The sequence below is a fragment of the Rosa chinensis genome, chromosome 3, assembly GCF_002994745.2.
Source record: "Rosa chinensis cultivar Old Blush chromosome 3, RchiOBHm-V2, whole genome shotgun sequence".
Taxonomy (NCBI): Eukaryota; Viridiplantae; Streptophyta; class Magnoliopsida; order Rosales; family Rosaceae; genus Rosa; species Rosa chinensis.
Window position 1 is genome coordinate 33,541,206 of NC_037090.1, and position 25,551 is coordinate 33,566,756.

A 25,551-nucleotide genomic window follows, 5' to 3' on the forward strand; every position below is an offset into this window, starting at 1 on the left:
CAAACCCCAACAAACGCAGACTCACCCTTTTTTTATCTCACTTTCAATTCCCCACAAACCCCTTTTTTTCCAGATCTGACTTGAGACCTAAACCCACCAAAGCTCCGAGCTTTAACCCCAATTCAGCTTCAAATTTCCACAATTTTGCACGATCGCTGCGGAATTTGAACAATATAAGAGAAACCCATTTCAGGTTTTGCATCGTTTCTTAGAAATTCGCACTCTTTGTTATCGTAAATGTGGTAAAATCAAAGAAAGTTTGAGTCTTTAAGCCAGTTCCTGCTAGATTCTGGGTTTTATTTGGTGGGATCTGCTTGAATTTATAACGTAGCCGTTGTTGGGTCTTTTGGGTGTAGAAGATAGCGATGAATGCTTTATATGTGCTAGTACTGAATCTTGTGTAGTGGGTTCTAATGACAATGCCATCGGGGAATGTGGTTTTATCCGACAAAATGCAGTATCCTAGTGGCGCCGCCGGCGAGATCCACCAGCAGCCTCCTCGGCAGTGGTGGTATCAATAAGCCTCCTCTTCAGGGTGCTATCACTCGCATCCTTTATTTTCTCAGTAAAGCCAATCCTATTTTTCATATAAATCAAACGTCGCCGTCTTCCACCTCTCTAGTCCAAGTAGGATTAACTGGTAATTACGGAGACGCCACACTCTGCTTCAATGGCTGCTGCAGTGACATCTCAGGCCTCTCTGAAACAACCAAAGCTGCTCCCTTTCTCACCCAAAACCCCGCAAAACCCTCGCCCCACTTTAATCTATGTGCCCTCTTTCACGAACTCAAGTAAATCTCCCAAACTTATCTGAGTTTTGATTTTGATTTTGATTTTGATTTTGATTTTGACTCAAAGATCTTATCTTTATGTGCAGAACTGAAATCTGGTCTCAAATTGGGAAATGGGTTCGCTGCAAAAGCTTCAATGGTTGTCAATGAGACCGATTCGAAGTCTTCAGTTTCTGAAAAGAGGGCCAACAGCCCCATCATTGTTATTGACAATTATGATAGCTTCACCTACAATCTCTGCCAGGCTTGTTTCTGTTTTCCTTTTTTCAATTTGTTGGATTTGATAAGCCATGGTTCGTTTGATGTTTGGTGCTAGTAAAATGCATGTGTACAGTGATAAAGATTTGATCTTTCATGGAATTGTGTTCTTCATTTGTCATTTATGTTGTGAATTATAAAAATGTAAGGAATACCATGGAGTTTTGTATTAGATCTGTGACTACAACATTAGATAGGTTAAAGAAAATGAAATGAAACACCTGGTTTAGACCTCTCTGTTTCCTTGTTCTTGTTTTGGACTGAGGGATGTTTTAGTGAAAAGTTGATGTATTTCATTCAAGGAATGGTGAAAGCTGGACAGAGGTGAAGAATGAGAGTAGTGATTAGAACTTTCTTGTAGTTGGATATTTTTGAGTTGATGACACATGCAAAATGAAGATGAAATGTGGGAATGAGGAGTGATACTTGTCAAAGTATCGAGCTTTTGACGAGATTTTATATAACAACTCAAAATTTCTCCTGAATATGTATGCGTTTTAAGTATTTTTCTGTAACGCTTTTATATGATTATTTTCTGTCGTTCTATTAATTAATGATTCCTACAAGTAAAGAAGGCGTAGTATTGATTTCCGTAACGATCCTATATGATTGTTTTCTGTCGTTATATATTTATTGATGGTTCCAACAAGTCAAGAAGGCGTGGTACTAATATCTTACTTATGATATGAAGTATATGGGAGAGCTTGGATGTCACTTTGAAGTTTATCGCAATGATGAATTAACAGTGGATGAACTAAAAAGGTAAGAAGCTATACTTTACGTCTTTACCTGATCGTTGTTTGCCAATCCATCAACATTATTTAATGTGGGTGCAACCAAATATGAACGAGCATGTATCATTCTTAAAATGTCTGATTTTATAAAATGTCTCATCATAACATCTTTCCATTCTTATAGGAAAAATCCTAGAGGAGTCTTGATCTCCCCAGGGCCAGGTTAGTTCTATTGATATTTCCCTTTGATAGATGCTTGAAAACCGAAACAAAGGAGAAACATATAACCAATTGTACTTATAAGGCCTGCTCACCTAAATGACAGTTTTTAAGGGATTGTGAGAGACAAGTGAATCTGATGGCTGAAAATAAATGCAGAGTTTTAAATTGTTATAATTTCTGCTTTTATATTTAATACATGTGGTTGAGATGCATTTGTCCCTCACAGTCCCTTAAAACTGTCTTTTAGGTGAGCAAGCATGTTGTACTTATTAACACATAGTATCCTCCCTTTTGTAGGGGCACCCCAAGATTCTGGAATATCATTGCAAACTGTGTTGGAGTTAGGACCCATTGTCCCCTTGTTTGGTGTGTGTATGGGTCTGCAGTGCATTGGGGAGGCTTTTGGAGGCAAGTCTTCTAAGACGGAATATTTGGTTTATGAATTTGATCATGTTATTACCTAGATCTTCTATGATTTTTCTTTTCATGTCTTGTAAAATTAGCAAATTAAATAATAAAATATCAGTGGAATTATTGGTTCTATTTTGCCTTGTAAGTGATCTTTGTGGTGTTGCAGGGAATGTTGTTCGTTCTCCTTATGGTGTTGTGCATGGGAAGAGCTCTCCCGTGTATTATAATGAGAAGGAGGAAGACAGCTTGTTTGCTGGACTATCAAAGTGAGTTGGTGGATTTACTTCTGTTTTAAACAATCTGGGGTCTTACCTTTTTTCTATAAACTTATCTATGCTTTTGACAGTAGCATATTGGGGGTTTAGTTTGTTGCTAAAAAAATGATGTATGCAAGTGTGGTGGAATTAAATGTCCAAAGTATTTTCCTGTCAAACACACCCAACTTTGTTTGGTATTTTATTGAAAAAAATGAACGGTTTCACCGATTTGCAATTATTTGAAGTTGTACAAATACGTATTAAACACCCTGGGCATTACATGGGCTCTGAATTAATAATGTTATTAACATATTTGTTTTCTTTTCTTTTCAGCCCTTTCACTGCTGGCAGATATCACAGTCTTGTAATTGAAAAGGACAGTTTTCCTAGCGAAGAACTTGAAATTACAGCATGGACCGAGGATGGACTGATAATGGCTGCTCGTCACAAGAAATATAGGTATCTTCAGGTAAGACATTGGCGTCCTTTTTCCATTCTATTTTGTAGAGCGAGACTATTGTGATGTTTGTTTTGTAGAATCTGCACTATAAGCTAAATGTAGTGTTCTTGTTGTAACCCATTGAATTCAAAATTGCAGGGTGTCCAGTTCCATCCTGAAAGTATCATCACTTCCGAAGGCAGGACAATCGTTCGCAACTTTGTAAAACTGATCGAGAAAAGTGAGTCGGAATCTGAGAATAACTAGAGGTTTGGTTTGTCTACACAGTGTAATGTAATGTATCGGATCAATATATATTTATGGGCCTTTAAGTCAGCTCGCTAGTGAATCAGAAGTTGATCATGTTTCTCGTCTACTCTTTCAATGTACTTCATCACATGTAGACATGTAGTATTTCAACTCTATTATAGTATTATCAATCCTTCCATAACTTCCTGAAGATAATCCTTGTTTTTCAATGCCTACTTTATAGTTTTTCCTTCCAAACCAAACCATACAGCATAATTTCGTAAATACTATGATCCATCCTTGTCTGGGGAAATGAGTTAACCTTCTCTCTCAGGCAAGCCTAAATGTCAATGCTCAATCATAACATGCTCAAAGGTCCACAAGGCATTCTATAATGTAATTATCAAAATTTGCTGCGGCAGCCTATCCCATTAAGAACCTAGGCTAGAACAGTTGGTTGTTAACAGCTGCATTAGGGCTGACTTCGCTGCTATTAATAAAAGCTGGAAATGAGCAACATTAAGAAACTGTAACATCTCTGAATAATGAAATGTACAAAAATTGCAGCAACTCGTATTATTAAAACAAAGTTGGGTAAGATTCTATAATTGATTCTTAATGTATTCCTAGTGCATGATGCTACAGACAAGATTAGCTGTGCCAGATGCAAACATGCACCAACAGGAGTCAGCCAAAATGGTCGATTCTTAAGGTTTTTGGGTCGGTTCTGAAGGTTTATTTGTCTCAGAATCTTGACCATTATCTGTTTTCTTCATATTAATCAAACATATTTTCTGATGGGAGTGAAAAGAGGACAGTAAAATTGCATGATACTCTTAGTGTGACTCTGGCTGAAGAGTTCTTACAGTTCTAACTTCCCCATGCCAGATTTAACCCTTTAGGAGTCGCTTTGAACTCGGTCTTGGATGATATGAATGCCAAAAGCAGAGCCTACGTCACTACATTTTAATTGGGCCAAGGTGACTGAGACACTCGGTCGTAAAGAACATTTTGTTGGCAATATGTGAAATATCTTTCCTAGTAAAAAAGACAAAATATCTGCAGATATATCAAAATTTGGGCGAACGGTCCTCCAAGGTTGCACAGAAAAAAGGGTTTTCTTCTCTGTGCAGTTAGGCTGTTAATCATGAGTTGAATGGAGGATAAAGAAAATGTAAGGCTTAGGAGGTTAAACAACTGAACTTATCTTGCTGAGTTGAGTGGTGGCAAGGTGTGGTCTTTCTTTTCCATGGACTATGGAGTATCTCAAAGTTTGGAAAAAGAAGAAACGCACCCTTCATTATTGACACACTTGCTCATCACCTCACCAACTTTGGATTTGTATTAGAGTTTTCCTAGTGCGAGTGTTTTACGGAAATGGTTAGTTAACCACTTACCACATGATGATTACATGAGACACACTACAAATATATTGGCAGCAGCTCATTTCTCTTGTGGTCCAAAACACTTCGATGGGATCTTCATATAGAAAATATGATATATGTGACAGATAATTCAAATTTGTTTATTCCACCAGAAATGAGACTCAGAAAAAGTATTGCAATTGGGTTAAGAACTCCTCCTAGTCTCTTGTTCAGAGTCACGGATGCAAAGTTTGAAAGCCTTTATGAATGAATGAATCCAACCAAACCTAACCTAACCTAACCTGCTTCTGTTGCTACTGCTTCTTCTGCATTCACTGTAAAACTGTGCAAGTGTGAAAGGAAAGTAAGTCCAGTCCAACATAAAAACACTGCCATTTGCTGAACCATTTCCATCACTTGTCACATCTTAATTGTCATTGGATTCCAATTAGCCATTGACAAAGTATATGACACCAGTCTGACTTTATTTATACCGCTGCAAACAGACAATGAATGAATGATAAGGTTTTATTCAACTTGGGTTAAATACTAGGCATAAGTTAAAATGAAGATGCTCCATGATAATAATTTAGTAGAATAATAATGCAAAGAGACAGTACAGAATCCAAGCCTAGTAAACTTCCATATGCTAAAATTTATTGAACCCATGAGGTTGTGTCAAAGTACATAAACCCACCACTAAATTCAATTTATAAAACCAAAAGGACAAGCATGAATAATAAACTGGGAACTAATAAAGGTATGAACTATATACATACCCTCCAACCATATAAAAACTCTATTCACCCACAATAAAATTTATGCTTTTTTTTTTTTTTTTTTTCTGCCCACCCTCTATACACAAAAGTTGATGAATGCCAATGGTGCTCATATGAGAAATTGAATCTGCAACCCTCCCTCTCATTCTCAAACAGAAGTTGTATCCGCTAGGCTTGCTCTGCTGCTGCTCCTGCGGTGATGTTTTCGTTGACGGTGGTGCCCGTGCCCGAATGTAACGGGGTCAAACACGCGGAGTCTTTCAGCTTCTTGGGGATTGATCACACACTCTGGTGGAGCAACCTTGTATCGTATTCTGTCGTAGCAATATGAGTATGTCATCTGCCTCTTCCTGAAACTCTCCATCCTCATTCTTTGTAGGCGCGTAACACCGGTAGGGATATATTCAGAACCTTGGGTTTTATCACATTTCTTTGATACCTGTTCAATTGGATCAACTGCACAGCCATGTAGAACAAGGTCAGAGAACTCGGCCTTGAATGGAGCATACTTGTAGTTGACTCTGTATTTGCCTCCATTGGTGGCCCAATCGGATCCATCCCATATTGTAGCATACAATGACATTGGCTTCGAGGGATAATCACCACCCATCGCCTCCGATTTCTTAACCACTCTAATGGGAATATTGTCAACATAGAATCTGCAGTTAAGAGACACAATTGAAACAAGTACACAGTTAAAATATAAAATTACAGAGTAGATAAGAACTGATGGAGAGCTTCAACAAAGAAAAGAGAGAACTTTTCACGGAAAGAATGCAACCAATTCCATTTATTTAGTTACTCGTAGAAGTCGAGAACTGACTAAGAACAAGAACTGATGGAGAACTTCAACAAAGAAAAGAGAGAACTTTTCACGGAAAGAATGCAACCAATTCCATTTATTTAGTTACTCGTTGAAGTCAAGAAATGACTAGGAACAAGAACTGAAGTCAAGAAATGACTAGGAACAAGAACTGATGGAGAACTTCAACAAAGAAAAGAGAGAACTTTTCATGGAAAGAATGCAATTCCATTTATTTAGTTACTCGTAGAAGTAAAAAAATGACCAAGAACAAGACTATGAATTGAATTGCAGATAATTCTAGTGCTAGTAAGATTTTAGTGTTTCTTGCTTGCATCAACATTCTTGAGTTTTTTTTTTTTTTTTTTCGAAAGGAAATTCTGGAGTCTTAATCACACCCAAGATGTTTTATCTGTCGTTAAACTTAAGAATCTACCATTCGAACTAGAGTTCTCAACCTCTGGTTTTCTTCACTTGCATACCAAACAGGAAACACACTATTCTAGACATGCGAACAGAGGACTGCTGGTTTTGATGAAACCGGGGTCTCGTATAAAGGGATAAAAACAGGGCAAGTTCTGTTCTGTATTCTCCCTAGAGAAGAAGACATAGCCTCTACCCTACAACAGAGCCATCACATCCCAAAAACTGTAAACTCCAGACTTCACAATCTAACATCACTAATCAAAACGGGAAATCTATCTTCTGAAAAAAGCCAACTTCAAACCCGGAAAACAGTAATCTTCAGACTCTAGAATCTTACATTATTAGTGAGAATTGGGAAACAAAATTTGCTTTGACAAAAAGCTGATGCATCAAATTTAACAGAGTAAACCAAATATATTGTGGTGGGTTTCGATTGATGCTTACATGATATGAGAGTCAGTCCAGAGAATACTGTACTGGTGGTAATCCTCAGAAGGATCAAACCAGAGATTGTATCTCTCTTCTCTCCCAGTATCAGTGCTTCCATTGCCATAAACGTTGGTCTGAACCCTCCATTCTTTGCCTCTTATATTACCCAGAAACTCGAAATCGATTTCATCATGGTTCTTGGGGAACATGTCAGCATTCGACATCTGTTTAACACAAAACACAAAAAAAACGGATGAGCATCTCATCTTTTAAAGTCCGGATTAATGAACACGTAACAGAGTAATTTGGGTGTGATTGGTTTGTTTGAAGATTTGAACTTTGGGCCATAAAACGAAGTTTACATTCAAGAAACTAAAGAGTAAACTTCTGGGTATCACAGAAACTGAGACTTTGAAAGCAAAAAAAAAAAAAATACAAGTACTAAACTTGCATTGCCAAATTGAAAGGTGAGATCCAGAGTGTTGAAAACCCACTCCAGAAACAAATTTACAACTGAAATCATCTGGTTCTTATAGTTGGATTACTCAACAGAGCTTAAAAGTGCAATCTTTCAAACTTTGCATCCGTGACTCTGAACAAGAGACTAGGAGGAGTTCTTAACCCAATTGCAATACTTTTTCTGAGTCTCATTTCTGGTGGAATAAACAAATTTGAATTATCTGTCACATATATCATATTTTCTATATGAAGATCCCATCGAAGTGTTTTGGACCACAAGAGAAATGAGCTGCTGCCAATATATTTGTAGTGTGTCTCATGTAATCATCATGTGGTAAGTGGTTAACTAACCATTTCCGTAAAACACTCGCACTAGGAAAACTCTAATACAAATCCAAAGTTGGTGAGGTGATGAGCAAGTGTGTCAATAATGAAGGGTGCGTTTCTTCTTTTTCCAAACTTTGAGATACTCCATAGTCCATGGAAAAGAAAGACCACACCTTGCCACCACTCAACTCAGCAAGATAAGTTCAGTTGTTTAACCTCCTAAGCCTTACATTTTCTTTATCCTCCATTCAACTCATGATTAACAGCCTAACTGCACAGAGAAGAAAACCCTTTTTTCTGTGCAACCTTGGAGGACCGTTCGCCCAAATTTTGATATATCTGCAGATATTTTGTCTTTTTTACTAGGAAAGATATTTCACATATTGCCAACAAAATGTTCTTTACGACCGAGTGTCTCAGTCACCTTGGCCCAATTAAAATGTAGTGACGTAGGCTCTGCTTTTGGCATTCATATCATCCAAGACCGAGTTCAAAGCGACTCCTAAAGGGTTAAATCTGGCATGGGGAAGTTAGAACTGTAAGAACTCTTCAGCCAGAGTCACACTAAGAGTATCATGCAATTTTACTGTCCTCTTTTCACTCCCATCAGAAAATATGTTTGATTAATATGAAGAAAACAGATAATGGTCAAGATTCTGAGACAAATAAACCTTCAGAACCGACCCAAAAACCTTAAGAATCGACCATTTTGGCTGACTCCTGTTGGTGCATGTTTGCATCTGGCACAGCTAATCTTGTCTGTAGCATCATGCACTAGGAATACATTAAGAATCAATTATAGAATCTTACCCAACTTTGTTTTAATAATACGAGTTGCTGCAATTTTTGTACATTTCATTATTCAGAGATGTTACAGTTTCTTAATGTTGCTCATTTCCAGCTTTTATTAATAGCAGCGAAGTCAGCCCTAATGCAGCTGTTAACAACCAACTGTTCTAGCCTAGGTTCTTAATGGGATAGGCTGCCGCAGCAAATTTTGATAATTACATTATAGAATGCCTTGTGGACCTTTGAGCATGTTATGATTGAGCATTGACATTTAGGCTTGCCTGAGAGAGAAGGTTAACTCATTTCCCCAGACAAGGATGGATCATAGTATTTACGAAATTATGCTGTATGGTTTGGTTTGGAAGGAAAAACTATAAAGTAGGCATTGAAAAACAAGGATTATCTTCAGGAAGTTATGGAAGGATTGATAATACTATAATAGAGTTGAAATACTACATGTCTACATGTGATGAAGTACATTGAAAGAGTAGACGAGAAACATGATCAACTTCTGATTCACTAGCGAGCTGACTTAAAGGCCCATAAATATATATTGATCCGATACATTACATTACACTGTGTAGACAAACCAAACCTCTAGTTATTCTCAGATTCCGACTCACTTTTCTCGATCAGTTTTACAAAGTTGCGAACGATTGTCCTGCCTTCGGAAGTGATGATACTTTCAGGATGGAACTGGACACCCTGCAATTTTGAATTCAATGGGTTACAACAAGAACACTACATTTAGCTTATAGTGCAGATTCTACAAAACAAACATCACAATAGTCTCGCTCTACAAAATAGAATGGAAAAAGGACGCCAATGTCTTACCTGAAGATACCTATATTTCTTGTGACGAGCAGCCATTATCAGTCCATCCTCGGTCCATGCTGTAATTTCAAGTTCTTCGCTAGGAAAACTGTCCTTTTCAATTACAAGACTGTGATATCTGCCAGCAGTGAAAGGGCTGAAAAGAAAAGAAAACAAATATGTTAATAACATTATTAATTCAGAGCCCATGTAATGCCCAGGGTGTTTAATACGTATTTGTACAACTTCAAATAATTGCAAATCGGTGAAACCGTTCATTTTTTTCAATAAAATACCAAACAAAGTTGGGTGTGTTTGACAGGAAAATACTTTGGACATTTAATTCCACCACACTTGCATACATCATTTTTTAGCAACAAACTAAACCCCAATATGCTACTGTCAAAAGCATAGATAAGTTTATAGAAAAAAGGTAAGACCCCAGATTGTTTAAAACAGAAGTAAATCCACCAACTCACTTTGATAGTCCAGCAAACAAGCTGTCTTCCTCCTTCTCATTATAATACACGGGAGAGCTCTTCCCATGCACAACACCATAAGGAGAACGAACAACATTCCCTGCAACACCACAAAGATCACTTACAAGGCAAAATAGAACCAATAATTCCACTGATATTTTATTATTTAATTTGCTAATTTTACAAGACATGAAAAGAAAAATCATAGAAGATCTAGGTAATAACATGATCAAATTCATAAACCAAATATTCCGTCTTAGAAGACTTGCCTCCAAAAGCCTCCCCAATGCACTGCAGACCCATACACACACCAAACAAGGGGACAATGGGTCCTAACTCCAACACAGTTTGCAATGATATTCCAGAATCTTGGGGTGCCCCTACAAAAGGGAGGATACTATGTGTTAATAAGTACAACATGCTTGCTCACCTAAGAGACAGTTTTAAGGGACTGTGAGGGACAAATGCATCTCAACCACATGTATTAAATATAAAAGCAGAAATTATAACAATTTAAAACTCTGCATTTATTTTCAGCCATCAGATTCACTTGTCTCTCACAATCCCTTAAAAACTGTCATTTAGGTGAGCAGGCCTTATAAGTACAATTGGTTATATGTTTCTCCTTTGTTTCGGTTTTCAAGCATCTATCAAAGGGAAATATCAATAGAACTAACCTGGCCCTGGGGAGATCAAGACTCCTCTAGGATTTTTCCTATAAGAATGGAAAGATGTTATGATGAGACATTTTATAAAATCAGACATTTTAAGAATGATACATGCTCGTTCATATTTGGTTGCACCCACATTAAATAATGTTGATGGATTGGCAAACAACGATCAGGTAAAGACGTAAAGTATAGCTTCTTACCTTTTTAGTTCATCCACTGTTAATTCATCATTGCGATAAACTTCAAAGTGACATCCAAGCTCTCCCATATACTTCATATCATAAGTAAGATATTAGTACCACGCCTTCTTGACTTGTTGGAACCATCAATAAATATATAACGACAGAAAACAATCATATAGGATCGTTACGGAAATCAATACTACGCCTTCTTTACTTGTAGGAATCATTAATTAATAGAACGACAGAAAATAATCATATAAAAGCGTTACAGAAAAGTATCACTCCTCATTCCCACATTTCATCTTCATTTTGCATGTGTCATCAACTCAAAAATATCCAACTACAAGAAAGTTCTAATCACTACTCTCATTCTTCACCTCTGTCCAGCTTTCACCATTCCTTGAATGAAATACATCAACTTTTCACTAAAACATCCCTCAGTCCAAAACAAGAACAAGGAAACAGAGAGGTCTAAACCAGGTGTTTCATTTCATTTTCTTTAACCTATCTAATGTTGTAGTCACAGATCTAATACAAAACTCCATGGTATTCCTTACATTTTTATAATTCACAACATAAATGACAAATGAAGAACACAATTCCATGAAAGATCAAATCTTTATCACATGCATTTTACTAGCACCAAACATCAAACGAACCATGGCTTATCAAATCCAACAAATTGAAAAAAGGAAAACAGAAACAAACCTGGCAGAGATTGTAGGTGAAGCTATCATAATTGTCAATAACAATGATGGTGCTGTTGGCCCTCTTTTCAGAAACTGAAGACTTCGAATCGGTCTCATTGACAACCATTGAAGCTTTTGCAGCGAACCCATTTCCCAATTTGAGACCAGATTTCAGTTCTGCACATAAAGATAAGATCTTTGAGTCAAAATCAAAATCAAAATCAAAATCAAAACTCAGATAAGTTTGGGAGATTTACTTGAGTTCGTGAAAGAGGGCACATAGATTAAAGTGGGGCGAGGGTTTTGCGGGGTTTTGGGTGAGAAAGGGAGCAGCTTTGGTTGTTTCAGAGAGGCCTGAGATGTCACTGCGGCAGCCATTGAAGCAGAGTGTGGCGTCTCCGTAATTACCAGTTAATCCTACTTGGACTCAGGGGCGGATCCAGGAATTCAACCTTGGTGGGGCTTGAATTTCTTAACAAATGAAAAAAAAAATGGCTCTGCACATCAGCAACATCCATGAACTCCATTCAAGTTTACACACAAATTCAGCAAACCCAACCCAGAAATCAAGTTCACGTTTACACACACAAAATTTCAACAAACCCACAAATTCATGTTTACACAATTTCAGATACCAAAAACAACCCATTACCCAGAAGGTCAGAAATCAAAAAGGGTTTAGCTAATTAGCTTTAACAATTTCAATTTGGGTTTTATGAATTGGTTATCAGAATACCTATTTAACATCGGTGATTAGGTATTTCGATGGACTCACTGATCAAGCCATCAAGGGCCAAAGACAGAGCCAGAGGAGGAGGAGAATAAGAGAAGAGACCTGGAGCAGTAGTCGACTAGTCGGTGGAGTGACTGATCAAGCCATCAACGCATCGAGGGCCGAAGACGGAGAGGAGGAGGAGAAGAAAAGAAGAAACCTGGAGCTTTAGTTTACTGCTGGAGCCTGGAGGCCTAGATCTCGGAGTCGAAGAGGAGTAGAAGAAGACGAGAAGAATCGGTGGTGGGGCTTGAGAAAGGGAAAGAGACTTCAAAAAAAAAAAAAAAACACAGATATATAGACTTAATTTTTTTTTCCTGCCCAAAAATCTCGGTAGGGCTTGAGCCCAACCGAAACATGGCTGGATCCGCCCCTGCTTGGACTAGAGAGGTGGAAGACGGCGACGTTTGATTTATATGAAAAATAGGATTGGCTTTACTGAGAAAATAAAGGATGCGAGTGATAGCACCCTGAAGAGAAAGCGGTCGCATGTGATAGCACCCATCCTTTATTTTCTCAGTAAAGCCAATCCTATTTTTCATATAAATCAAACGTCGCCGTCTTCCACCTCTCTAGTCCAAGTAGGATTAACTGGTAATTACGGAGACGCCACACTCTGCTTCAATGGCTGCCGCAGTGACATCTCAGGCCTCTCTGAAACAACCAAAGCTGCTCCCTTTCTCACCCAAAACCCCGCAAAACCCTCGCCCCACTTTAATCTATGTGCCCTCTTTCACGAACTCAAGTAAATCTCCCAAACTTATCTGAGTTTTGATTTTGATTTTGATTTTGATTTTGATTTTGATTTTGACTCAAAGATCTTATCTTTATGTGCAGAACTGAAATCTGGTCTCAAATTGGGAAATGGGTTCGCTGCAAAAGCTTCAATGGTTGTCAATGAGACCGATTCGAAGTCTTCAGTTTCTGAAAAGAGGGCCAACAGCCCCATCATTGTTATTGACAATTATGATAGCTTCACCTACAATCTCTGCCAGGTTTGTTTCTGTTTTCCTTTTTTCAATTTGTTGGATTTGATAAGCCATGGTTCGTTTGATGTTTGGTGCTAGTAAAATGCATGTGTACAGTGATAAAGATTTGATCTTTCATGGAATTGTGTTCTTCATTTGTCATTTATGTTGTGAATTATAAAAATGTAAGGAATACCATGGAGTTTTGTATTAGATCTGTGACTACAACATTAGATAGGTTAAAGAAAATGAAATGAAACACCTGGTTTAGACCTCTCTGTTTCCTTGTTCTTGTTTTGGACTGAGGGATGTTTTAGTGAAAAGTTGATGTATTTCATTCAAGGAATGGTGAAAGCTGGACAGAGGTGAAGAATGAGAGTAGTGATTAGAACTTTCTTGTAGTTGGATATTTTTGAGTTGATGACACATGCAAAATGAAGATGAAATGTGGGAATGAGGAGTGATACTTGTCAAAGTATCGAGCTTTTGACGAGATTTTATATAACAACTCAAAATTTCTCCTGAATATGTATGCGTTTTAAGTATTTTTCTGTAACGCTTTTATATGATTATTTTCTGTCGTTCTATTAATTAATGATTCCTACAAGTAAAGAAGGCGTAGTATTGACTAGCAACAGTGCCCGCGCTTTTTTTTTTTTTTCACTCCTTAACATGTTCAACAAAAACAAAGACTATCTAAGTTTGAAGTTTACTTAACCCTTGACCCTTGCTTCAAGGTTTTGCTGTAAACATAATAGCATTTATCTTTGGTAGCTGCAATCTTTTTCCATCATAAAAGAAAGTTGTTTATCAATGAAATTAACTTGTTAACAATTTGATCAGTTGATGAACATTAGCATGGAACAAATTGAAACAAAGGAATTAAACACATTGATGAAAAAAACTGACAGTTATGCAGAAGATTGGACAACTGCACTAACTGTAAAGTGGAATCCCTGCTCTAAATCAAGTTTTTTGGACATTTGCCATTATTACTGCAGAAGCTTGATGTATGACCATATTTTGTTCAACTAATACCATGGCTTTGCACTATTTTAGGCATATATTCAAGACAGAAATCATTACGACCAGTAGACTTTTTTCTACTCCAGTGGATGGGTCAACAACCTGTTCTTGACAATTTTGATATCAGTAATTTGAAAACATAGGACAATTGTGACTAATAGATTCAAAACAGGAGGAAAAAAAAGGAGCTAAGACTACTACACTGTGTGCAAGAGGTGTTTTGTCTTTTGACTGTACCTTCTGAACATCAACCTCTTCACGATCACTTTCCTTTTTTACTAAATCCCTCCAAACCCTCTCTTTGTTTTTAACCAACAAAATCCTGAGTCAAAAACTAGAAGACAAAACATCTTCAGACCCTCGATGAAGCTCTAAGCTCTCAATTATTTGGCATAAAAATGTAATCCTTCCTTTTCTGTAAAACCCAAATTTCAAGCTTTTTCTTACCAAAACACGCAGTTCAAATCCTAAAGTATTCTAAGAATGAATCTACTTACACACAGCAATCAAACTCAAAACAGACCAATTGAATTAAAACTTAGGGAGTTTTGCTCACCTGGGTTTTTGTCAAACCCCGGAAATCTACACTCTGATGGAGATTTTCATTTTCCCAACTTCTTCCCACTTGAGGAGGCAAAGAATACTACAAACAAAACAAAACAAAATTGAAGCTTTAAACAATTAATCTAAAGTGAAAAATGAATCACCTAAGAACAGAGGAAAAAGGCAAATTTGCCTCGGGTCATACTCACTGGAAATGAACTTAAAATTGGAACACAGTTACACAGTGATTTTGATTTAATAAACACATATGACCTAGACTAATCTATACCTTTCATCCTTACCATTCATATCTCCACTACATAACAAAACAGTTATCTGCTCAGAACCGAAACTAAGACCATGTAGAGACGGCTCATGGATTGCAGCTCCAAGACATAAGATTGTTTACTGGTTTTAACTAACTTAGTCTTTGCACTGAACATTATGACAAACATAGAAAGAACATTGACGAATTAGATCACTGGTTATTACCCAAAATAACATTGAATCTGACCCATTGCAACAATGCTTCCAGGATTGTGAACAGTTTTAAAATGTAAACACTAAAATTATAAACATGTCACACATCCTTTAACCTTGTTGACCAATACTGGCCCTTTAATTTACGTGGAAAAGCTGATGCAAAAAGCCCTTTATCTGTTTCTGTTACTTTGCCATTTGCTTCTTGATACAATCTTTCATGCCATTTCAAGCATGCATACAATCTTCAAAATTTATATTCGCTTTCACCTCTGTAGCTAAATGAACTTTTGAACACAAATAATTTAAATACCTAGAAATACATTCATTTAATACACACGATTGTAACTGATTTAATCATTTATACTAACAGCTTTAATTGATCATCATATGTATCAAAACTCAACATGAACTGATCATGAACAACTATTTGAATTGCTTTTAATTATCTGAATTAAACATGTTGCTAAAGCTTTGCTTGTCAACAATAAAGCTTAGCCTGTTGGGATAAATAGATATCAATTGATTGCTACCGTCGTTGCTTTTGGTGGAGGAAGATTTTATTCCTTTTCAGTACCACATGATGATAGCAGAAATAATTCAGATTTCGATACCTAATGGCAAACTATCAAGGCTTTGAATGAAGAATACAAACTAAGGGATATAAGCATTAACTCATAAACTATAAAGAAGGTAACAGCTAAGTTAGAAGGGAAATACTAAACTCATCCCTAATAAATTAGGAGAATAAATCCTTATTCCAAACTATAAATAACTTGACTAAAAGGAAGAGAATCTTAATTAAATTTGGAAACAAAAGAAAACAATCCAAACACTGCACTAATTAGCTTAGTCCTTCTACGTTAAGGACAATGAATCCTTAATCCAGACCAAGAGAAAAGAACGGGTCTGACCCCATTGCATTTTGTACATAAACCTCTCTCCTTTATCTCATACTGCAATTGCACTAATCTGAAAACAGCTTAGGAAATTTGGGGATTTTTCTTCAAGTTAAGGAGTTCATCAAATGGCTGCTAATGGAGAACGTACTTGTACAAAACGGCCTCCGAGCCCCTCTCCTGTATATCAAATGGCTACTAATGGGGAACGTACATATCAAAAGCAAGTTTCATTCTAGAATCACATTATACTAAAAGCAGATTCTGTATAGAAAACCCTACTCGCTAATTCATAAAAGCAGATTCTTAATCTGGCACAACAAACTCATAGAAAACAACAAAATTAGAGAAATCATACCTAGATGTTAACAACCTTGGGCTCTAAGATGCTCAGACTTTTCTTCCAAAAACAATATAAGAAAAAAATGAAGAAAACACAAATCAGTATATAATTGATATAAAAGTTAGCATATAATTGATGCTAAAATCTTTCAGAAGACTCCTTAAAGAACATAATTTCTGCACCAAATCCAATTCCCATAAGAAGCATGAACAAAACATAAAAAGGCATAACAGCACCTATCATAAAAAGGCTTAACAGAACCCATCTTGATTGTATTATTTCCTTATGTATTCTCCATTTGACTTATATCGCCAACCTCTCATTTTTCTCTTGCTTTCTTGAGTTAATTAGAGAAGGAAGTATTCTGTCATTTTCATGCTTATTAGCAATCCATAAAGCCATAGACATTACACCGATCACAGCTTTCTCTTTTCCCTATCTCTATCTAAACCCTAATAATTATAATTGGCTGCTAACTTTACCCAAAATTCCACCTTATAATACCTTTGAAGCAAAACAGTAGATCATCTCATCTAATTGGCAATTAACATTAGCAATAACAGTAGCTCATCTCATAAATAGAATGTTAAAAACTCATTGTTGGAAACAGACCACCTCATAATCTTAGTATAGCAGAGAAACCCAAGCACGAAACAATCAAATTCAAGAGATTAAAAGAAAAATAGACACGATTATCTCGATCATAGGACAAAACCCCACACCTGGTTGGTCTAGCACGATTATCTTCAAAACCCAAGCACACCAAAACCTAATCCAGCCCCTTCTATATCGCGTCAAAAAAACCCCTTCTATATCGCGTCAAAAAAACAACACACAGACTTATATCAACATACAGACTAATCTCAATCTACCATTACTGTAAACCAAAATAAAATGGAAAAAGAAAGCGAAAGATTTTCCTGTTTCTTTTCTAATAACAATACCCAGACTTTCCAGAAATAAAATACAGACCCTTGAAGAAAAAAAAAAAAAAAAAAACCATACTAACACCATAATCTTCTCCAGATATACTAACACCCATAGCCACTATTATTTTTAAACTGAACAGAAAATAAATAAAACATGAGAATTTTGGTTACTGGAGGAGCTGGGTTCATTGGCTCTCACCTAATTCTTAATTTTAGAATACCCTAAACGTTGGCTGAGACATGGCATTCACCTAATTCTCCACGGATATGCACTTTATACAGAGAGAGCCAATACAATCAAGATAGTTGAGATATAAATACATACGGAGGAAATAAGAATGTAGATCATTTACCTTTGCAGCTATCAAATATATTGAAGGATTAGGCTTTTACTCTGTCACACCATCACCTACAAACAAAAATGGAAGGATATTTGTGAACTTAAGTGTGAGCCAGGTATGCAAATGGAAAATCTACATGAGTATGACAAAATCACAATTTAACCGAGACTTTTCTAACTACCAAAAGACCATAACCTAGATCTTTATATAGCAAACTCCATTGTGCTATCATGTAGGTACCGAAGATTGAACAGAATAAAAATAAAAAATAAAACATGGGAGGTACAAAATCAGTCAACAAATAATGAAAATATGCTCCCAACATTGCACACAACAGAGAAGTTAGAAATTCAGTGCTAACTCTCCCAGTCCAGTGATCTTTAGGCGGTTAAGCACTCAAAATTAAACCGCCAAACACCCAAAACAGATAAAACCCAGATGATATTCCAGGCTCCGAAGTCCAAATTGGCTCTGAAATTTAATCCCTTTTTTCCCTTTCTTTGTGAATGCGTTGAAAGAGAGACATAAAGAGAGGAGAAAACTCATCGAATTAATTTGGGGAAATAAGGGATCAAACTATTAGATTTCGGTTCTTGATTTCTTCTTCTTTCCCTTTTTTTTTTGGTTTGGGTATCATATCAATGAAACAAACGATAATAAACAAACAAACACTATTATCACAGAAACCAGGAACAACGGAGCAAAAAAACCAAATCAAACAAACAAACCGAAAACCCAATTTCACCAAAAAACAAAACAATGAAAAATTCACAAATCGGAGGCCCCAAGTTTCCATCGAAAGACCACAACTTTAAACAAAACCCACAATATTCACATCCACGTGCAACCAGCCCTGAGAATTAGGCGAGACAATTACCGGATTGAAGATTCAAACTTTTCCTCCGATATATCTCTCTACCTCCTCGTCCGAAGCAAACACACACAACCGCTCTCTCTCTCTCTCTCTCAACAATTGATAAAGATGGTCAGAAGAGTGTAGAAGAAAGAGCAAAACGACGCAAAGATACGATATATCCAGAACCGAGGTAGAGCCGGAAAAAAAATCTGAATCGAGGGCAAAAGAGTCAAATCACTGTTAAATGAACAGTGTAGGAGCTTTAGTATATGTAAAACTAGCAACGGCACCCGCGCTTTGCCGCGGGATTTATATTGCTAATAATTTACAATAATGACAGATATGAATGAAGTACTTGATTCTTGATCAAAATGATAAAATAAGAGAGAAGTTTCGTCTCTCTAAAATTGTTTTGAGTTTAAACAATAATATCCTATCAAAGCATTCTATCGCAACATTAAGCATTGCAGGGAGCAGGGAATGCTAAAGTAAATGAATAGAAATGTTGCAGCAGCTGTCCCAAGAGCCAAGTAAACAAATTTCAGACAACCCTGAGGATATTGAATATGCCAAATTAGCTTTGATTAAAGCTTCCTATCAACAGTTACATACGTTACAAAAGCTTATATCTGAGGATATTCCTTAATGCAGAAATTATACTATTCTAGCAAGTAGATTGAGCTGTGTAGCTAGAAAAATCCAAAATGAATGATGCATGAAAACAGAATTTGGGGACTTGAAGTTGCAAGTTATGCAAAGGGCCAACAAAAGTTTTCACATCAGTTGAGATCAGAACAGTATAACGAATATTTGTTTTGCTTAAGTCTCGTGTTAATTGTGGTTGCAAGCAATAGCTTATGCAAAGGCAATCAATGAATTTCTCTCAAGCAAATGCATTTGTGTTGGTTGCTTTGTCTAAGGAGGTAGAACGAATCTCCTAGAAAAGCTTTTTACTTTTGGTAGCCAAAGTAGGAAGGGAAATTAGTACATTTAACTAAAAATGTTGCTCTTACATAGGTTACACAACAGATTACACAGATTTAAAAGAAGAAAGAATGAGAAGAAGGTTCGTACCATAAGCTTTCTACAAAGCCTACAATCAATTTCAAGGTTGAAAACTCAGAACAAAAACAAAGGCAAGAAACCAAAAACCCAGACTTTTATTTAAAATTAAATCATTAAAATCAAAACATAAAAGAAGATCAGGACATTAAAGAAGAAGAATTTGTGAAAGAGAAAGGGAGAAAACGTGAAACTGAATCTAAAACAGTCCATCAATAGTTCATCCAGCTAATGAATAATTAGTTGGAGTAAATAGTAACACTTACCGGCAGTAATCCAGACCTTAGAAATCAGACCAGTACTCTTAACTGATCTTTTTGTTTGTTGAAAATCCAAGCAAATGCAGAAAACTGAAATTACCACAATGAAACCTAAAAACTGATGAGCACCTCTTTGATAGTACACAGAACTAAACAAATCTCAAATAGTTATTCAATCAACTATTATTAAGATCCTTTCAATATTTTGTAAACAAATATCAGGAAGATGCCAGCAAGCTAGTAGACATGAAGTTTAGTATTCTGTTATCTACATACAACCTTTAATTTGTTCTTTTACGCCATATCATAAGCTGGAGAAGGTACCAAATTCAAATTTCTAACATGTTTTAGGGATTCTAGTTTCTTTAACAGGGTCGATCTGTAATTTTTTAGTCAAGTTCATATGAAACTTGAGTACCAGCTTCGTCATTTTTATTTGTATTATGCTTGAAGCACCTTGAACATACAATTAGAACTGCTTTTGAAAGTGTGATACAGGGAAAAGGCAATCATTTTTAAATTAACACATTAAAAACAATGCCCCTCTTTCTCATCAGCCAACTTTTATTTCTTCATAAATCAAAGCTCTTGAAATTTACACATGGACGTTAAATATACCATGCTTGTAGACTACCACACATATGAACAGTAAGAAACAAAATGCATAGTAACACAGAACCATAGTAGCAGCATAAATGCAGAAAAATGAGGTCAAAATGCAAAATGTTTTTAAGTGTCTCAAAGTGCTAAAAGCAAATAAAATTAAACTCATATAATGAGCCTACAAACTAATACATTCTGATCATTGTTTGATGTATGGAATATATAGACCAGTATACAATAATTCACTCCTCACGTCAAAAATGGCATAAGTTCTTTCATCCTCTTTCTTTTTTATGTATTTCACCACAAATTCTCTAGAATTTTCCTAAATCTTTCTGCTATATACTCCTAAAGAAATGCTTAGTGATCCATAAAGCTGGCAAAAAATACCCATATAAAACTATTAGCTCTCAGTTTTCCTTTCCAGTGTTTAGGTCCCTATGCACATAAATTGAACATTTCCAAAGTTTTTCATCTCCTTCCTAAAGGTTTCTTACATCTTGGATAAGTCATCTAAGCCAACATTATAAAGAGAGCATTAGGATTAGCACTTCTCTTAAGTAGGCAGTGAAATACAGAAACCACCCTACACTATGAACTGCAATATTTCTGTCAACTATGCATTAAATTTATTCTGAAACCAATATATGCAGTTTTCTGCAAACAATGTACGTAGTGTACAGAACCAAACACTATTGAATCCAGTAGTAAAAAAAATCAATCATTCTTCCAAAGAAAGCTACTCAGGAAATCTTGCTGTGAAATCAGAGTTGTATTATAAAATATCAGAGGGAATAGATAGTTCCATCCTAATTAACTGCTAGCTACCAAATGTTTTATAGTTTTTTAAGGGGATTGATCAGGCTACAAATAACAAATAATGAAGGCACTATACAATTGCGTCCTAATTTACACTACTCAATTCGAATCAATATCACCCATTCAACGGCCATGAATCATTATTGGGAAAAAAAAGAGAGGAGGTTCTCAGCTTTGAAAAACATATTAACGCAATTGAGAAACAAAGAGAGAAAAAACAAACCACCAAAACTGATTTGATCTCTTTTCATTACAGTAAACACTGTCACCGATCTAAAAGTAAACATTGATAAAATGAAAACCTTTTATCACCCAGTAATAGAGTGAATTACATTTATATAAACCCTCAAATCAAAACCTGCAAATTCAAATCCAATACATATCCCCCAAATTCAAACAACAAAATCAAGGTTCCCCACAAAAAAAAAAAAAACACTTACCAATTGGAAATTTAGGATTGCAATCAAAACAGATCACTATATCCCCACAAACAGAATATCGAAAACAACAGTCTATGCTATTAGTTATGCGTGATATGTTCTATTCTATCTGCTTGTATTATCAGGGTAGATATACATGGTCAAATTCGATGGTTAGACATGGTTTTGGGATTACCTAGCTCATTGTATTATCCGTGATATCTAGGATTCTATCTGAGAAATAAAGAAAAGTTATGGACAACTTATGCCACTGAGTAAGAGATTCATATGAAGAACACATATTTAGAGAAAAAAGAGGACAATCGTTTAGAAGGCTACTATGATTAGGAATATGAATACATCATTATCACAAAATTGGGAATCATATTAAAATAGCAGAGAACCATACCTAAAGTCTGACCAAGTTATGACCAAAAACTTCGATTGAAAGAAATGTGCTACAGCCTTTGCAAGTATTTGATTATTAAATTCTGTGGAAATTAAACACACAGTGTGATTGCCTTTAATGAAAAACTAAGGCATAAGAATGTTAACACCCAAAAATAGAAGAAATACTGAAGATATTAAACGTATACTCAAAATCTAAGGTCAAGTCCATTTAGAATACAAAAATAGATCATTTAAAGAACCCACTGATTATTCATATATATTACTGAGTATATGTTTGCCTGCTGATAATTTAGTAAACTATCTAATCAGCACCCTACATAGATCCAAGTTAATAAATAAAAATAAAAAAAATAAAACCCAACAAAAACAAATGACATAATTCCAATGTAAGAAAAAGATATCTATGTTTCACAAAACGCACCTAGACCATCAATTAAATAACACATACAACAAAATAAAACTTCTAAATGACCAAATTTCTCCTTTGTCTATATCAATTTTCTCCTGCTTTAATGGTCGAACGAAACGTTAATACTAAGAAACAAAATCAAAGCCTAAAACTTCATTCCAGGAGTATGGAATCTAGCCAATCTGATCCCTCCTCAAGCGATATCAGACAATCCAAATTTAGTTGCAGCACCGATATTAGACAAAAACAAAAGACAGAATCCCTCTTCTTCTTTTTTCTAAATTACCTGCTATTAACCGATCTCTTCATCTCCAACGATATTAACAGTTCTAGCAACGATCTTTCTACAATCAACAGCATAAATGTTACATCGAATCCACAATACAAATTCCCAAATTTCATATCAAATATAGCACATAAACTTTGTAAACCAAACCTTTCCTATTTGTGACCTTCGCACCCAACAGCTTGACCGACACACTTGATACTCTGAAACGGTGAAGATCGATATTACCTTCAAGCCCTCCCAATCAATCACTAAAATCCCAAACTTAGCAAACCTCCTTCCACTTTCTGCAACCCGATTTAAAACAACAAAACAGATAATCAATAATCAACAACCACTCATTGGAAAAGGGCAGATCGTAAGACCAAAAGAGTACCCAATCATACTACAAAGAAAACCACAAAAGAAAGAAAGAAAGAACGAAAGAAGAAGAAGAAGAAGGGAAAAAAAAAAGAATTACACAGGGCTTAATACCTCTCTCTTTCTGCCTGCAACTCTCTGAAGCTCCCTCTTTTTATCCCTAGATCGTTCTCTCTCTCTCTCTCTCTCTCACTATTTATCTCACAATCTAAAACTCTCCCAAAATCCTTCGACTATCTCTCTTTTGATACATCGGACTGAACAAACCAAATACCACAAAAACCCACCGCACAACAACAGTAACCAACAAAACCAAACTGTAATTGAGACAAAAATGAAGGGCAAAAGCGTCATTCAATTCGGATTCTAAGGAACAGTGCTGTGAACAGCTGACGAACATTAGATAATGCTTGAATATCTAATGTTCAACAAAACCAATTAACCATAGTAATTCAAGTACCCAACAGAAAAAAAGAAGAAACAGAGTCTCAACAACATAAAAACAAATATGATTTCAAAGCTAAAAACAACAAATAATCAAAAGAGAATTACAGTATATAAAAATTGAAACAACAATATCAAAAAGACAATTTTGTTAAAGATCAAACCTGCTCTATTTCACTTGAGCACAACTTTCTTTTCTCAGATTTCTCCCAAAACCCGAGTTTCAGAGCTGTTCGAAAAGAAAAATAAAGATTATCATACAGTACAAACTTCAACCAGCCAAACAATTGAATTGAATTTGTTTCAACTAAAAAAAGGGAAAAATAAGAACATGTTTATTGATTTGAATTCAATTGAATTAAATAAAAGCTCAATAGCAGTGAAATTCGAACATACACCCGTGCTGACTTGAATAACAGTGAAATTCTTCCCGTTTCCCTCTTCTTTTTCTTCCTCTTCTTCTTATCAACAAGGCCAGCATAGGTATTTTTTGTGACTCTAGAGTGAATCAAAGGCATACCAAGATAGATACCCAAGTCATCAGTGAAAGGAGAGCCACAGATCATGTTGATTGCTTTTGCAGTGCCACTCTTGATGTTAGGAGAACAATAGACCAAGGACTTATCAAAGTTCACAGTTTGTCCGGAGAGACCACAAAAAATATCCATGCATTGCTTTAAGACCCTGGCTTGCTAGCTTCAAAGAATAAAATGAAGTCATCAGCAAAGAAAAGGTGAGAAACATAAGGGCCAGATTAGGAGGATTGAATTGGTTTCCAACGCTGAACCTCAACATTAGACATGATTAAGTGGGAAAGTTTTTCCATGCAAAGCACAAACAGGTAAGGAGAGAAGGGATCACCCTGCCTAATACCTTTGCCACCCTCGAAAGATTCAGATAATTCACCATTAACTATAATTTGATAACTAGCAGTAGAGACACAGCTCATGATGAGTTTAACCAATTTAACAGGAATATTAACTTCATACAAGACCTGTTCAATAAAAGACCAGCTAAGCTTATCATAAGCCTTTGACAAATCTACCTTCCAAGCCATAAAGCCTTTAGCACCTTTAGAGTTCTTACATTTATGCAAAATTTCCTGAGCAATCATGATGTTATCAGAGATATGCCTACCCGGAACAAAGCTAACCTGATTTGGACTTATCCACTTACCAAGCAGGGGTCTGATTCTGCTAACAATGATCTTAGAGATTATCTTGTAGATAGTGCAACACAAACTAATAGGCCTAAACAGATGCATGTGTTGAGGTGCTTGAGTTTTTGTCACTAAAGTGATGAGAGTGTGATTAAGGCCCTCGGGAATTTTACCAGATTGAAAGGCATTAATAACAACATTGGTGATCTCAGAAGCACAAAGAGACCAGTGTTATTGATAAAATAGAGCAGGGAATCCATCAGCTCCAAGGGCTTTATCTTTCCAATCCTGAACAAGGCATCATGCACATCATTATCAGAGACAGGTCTATTCATTAACCGAAGATCATTTGCATCAACATCAGGAAATAACCAAGGAATAAGAAACCTCAAATCCTGCCCAGTTGCAGCAGAAAATAAATTTTTAAAGAAGCTAACAACAGTCTGCTTCATAATGGTGGGGTTATCAGACCAAATTCCATTAGCATCAAAGAGGCCATCAATCTTATTTCTCCTCCTCCTTATCATTGTGGTTAGGTGGAAAAACTTTGTATTTCTGTCTCCCTCACACAGCCATTTATCTCTAGATTTTT

General features: G+C 36.1%; 4 protein-coding genes across 27 annotated transcripts; 2 read left to right on the plus strand and 2 right to left on the minus strand.

Annotated features, from left to right (window-relative positions):
• The first annotated feature begins 635 nt into the window (after nucleotides 1-635).
• LOC112192195 (anthranilate synthase beta subunit 2, chloroplastic) lies at nucleotides 636-3,577 on the plus strand. The gene is made up of 8 exons (XM_024331821.2): nucleotides 636-791; nucleotides 878-1,035; nucleotides 1,741-1,811; nucleotides 1,968-2,005; nucleotides 2,303-2,413; nucleotides 2,583-2,682; nucleotides 3,007-3,142; nucleotides 3,272-3,577. The coding sequence occupies exons 1-8, from the start codon at nucleotides 671-673 to the stop codon at nucleotides 3,377-3,379; spliced, it is 843 nt and encodes a 280-aa protein (XP_024187589.1). The 5' UTR covers nucleotides 636-670; the 3' UTR covers nucleotides 3,380-3,577.
• Nucleotides 3,578-5,346: 1,769 nt separating this feature from the next.
• Nucleotides 5,347-7,400, minus strand: LOC112192196 (probable xyloglucan endotransglucosylase/hydrolase protein 28). Its single transcript, XM_024331822.2, has 2 exons — nucleotides 7,177-7,400; nucleotides 5,347-6,163 (listed from the first exon to the last, which is right to left on the minus strand). Exons 1-2 carry the CDS (start codon nucleotides 7,383-7,385, stop codon nucleotides 5,653-5,655), a joined length of 720 nt encoding a protein of 239 aa, XP_024187590.2. The 5' UTR covers nucleotides 7,386-7,400; the 3' UTR covers nucleotides 5,347-5,652.
• A 1,735-nt stretch (nucleotides 7,401-9,135) lies between these two features.
• Nucleotides 9,136-23,632, minus strand: LOC112192193 (anthranilate synthase beta subunit 2, chloroplastic). 24 transcript variants are annotated; one of them, XM_040516363.1, is made up of 18 exons: nucleotides 23,471-23,632; nucleotides 23,147-23,283; nucleotides 22,997-23,054; nucleotides 22,300-22,381; nucleotides 20,056-20,139; nucleotides 18,749-18,936; nucleotides 17,884-17,939; nucleotides 14,893-14,979; nucleotides 14,572-14,670; nucleotides 12,727-12,777; nucleotides 11,828-11,998; nucleotides 11,590-11,747; nucleotides 10,900-10,970; nucleotides 10,706-10,743; nucleotides 10,298-10,408; nucleotides 10,029-10,128; nucleotides 9,571-9,706; nucleotides 9,136-9,441 (listed from the first exon to the last, which is right to left on the minus strand). In XM_040516363.1, exons 11-18 carry the CDS (start codon nucleotides 11,946-11,948, stop codon nucleotides 9,334-9,336), a joined length of 843 nt encoding a protein of 280 aa, XP_040372297.1. In that variant the 5' UTR covers nucleotides 11,949-11,998; nucleotides 12,727-12,777; nucleotides 14,572-14,670; nucleotides 14,893-14,979; nucleotides 17,884-17,939; nucleotides 18,749-18,936; nucleotides 20,056-20,139; nucleotides 22,300-22,381; nucleotides 22,997-23,054; nucleotides 23,147-23,283; nucleotides 23,471-23,632; the 3' UTR covers nucleotides 9,136-9,333. The 24 variants fall into 24 exon arrangements, with proteins under 24 accessions (XP_040372297.1, XP_024187575.1, XP_024187576.1 ...); XM_024331807.2 differs by lacking the exon at nucleotides 12,727-12,777 and adding an exon at nucleotides 16,617-16,653 and having other exon boundaries at nucleotides 11,828-12,041; nucleotides 14,574-14,670; XM_024331808.2 differs by lacking the exon at nucleotides 12,727-12,777 and adding an exon at nucleotides 16,617-16,658 and having other exon boundaries at nucleotides 11,828-12,041; nucleotides 14,574-14,670.
• LOC121052172 (anthranilate synthase beta subunit 1, chloroplastic-like) lies at nucleotides 12,872-13,810 on the plus strand. Its single transcript, XM_040516367.1, has 2 exons — nucleotides 12,872-13,087; nucleotides 13,180-13,810. The coding sequence occupies exons 1-2, from the start codon at nucleotides 12,967-12,969 to the stop codon at nucleotides 13,407-13,409; spliced, it is 351 nt and encodes a 116-aa protein (XP_040372301.1). The 5' UTR covers nucleotides 12,872-12,966; the 3' UTR covers nucleotides 13,410-13,810.
• Nucleotides 23,633-25,551: the final 1,919 nt, after the last annotated feature.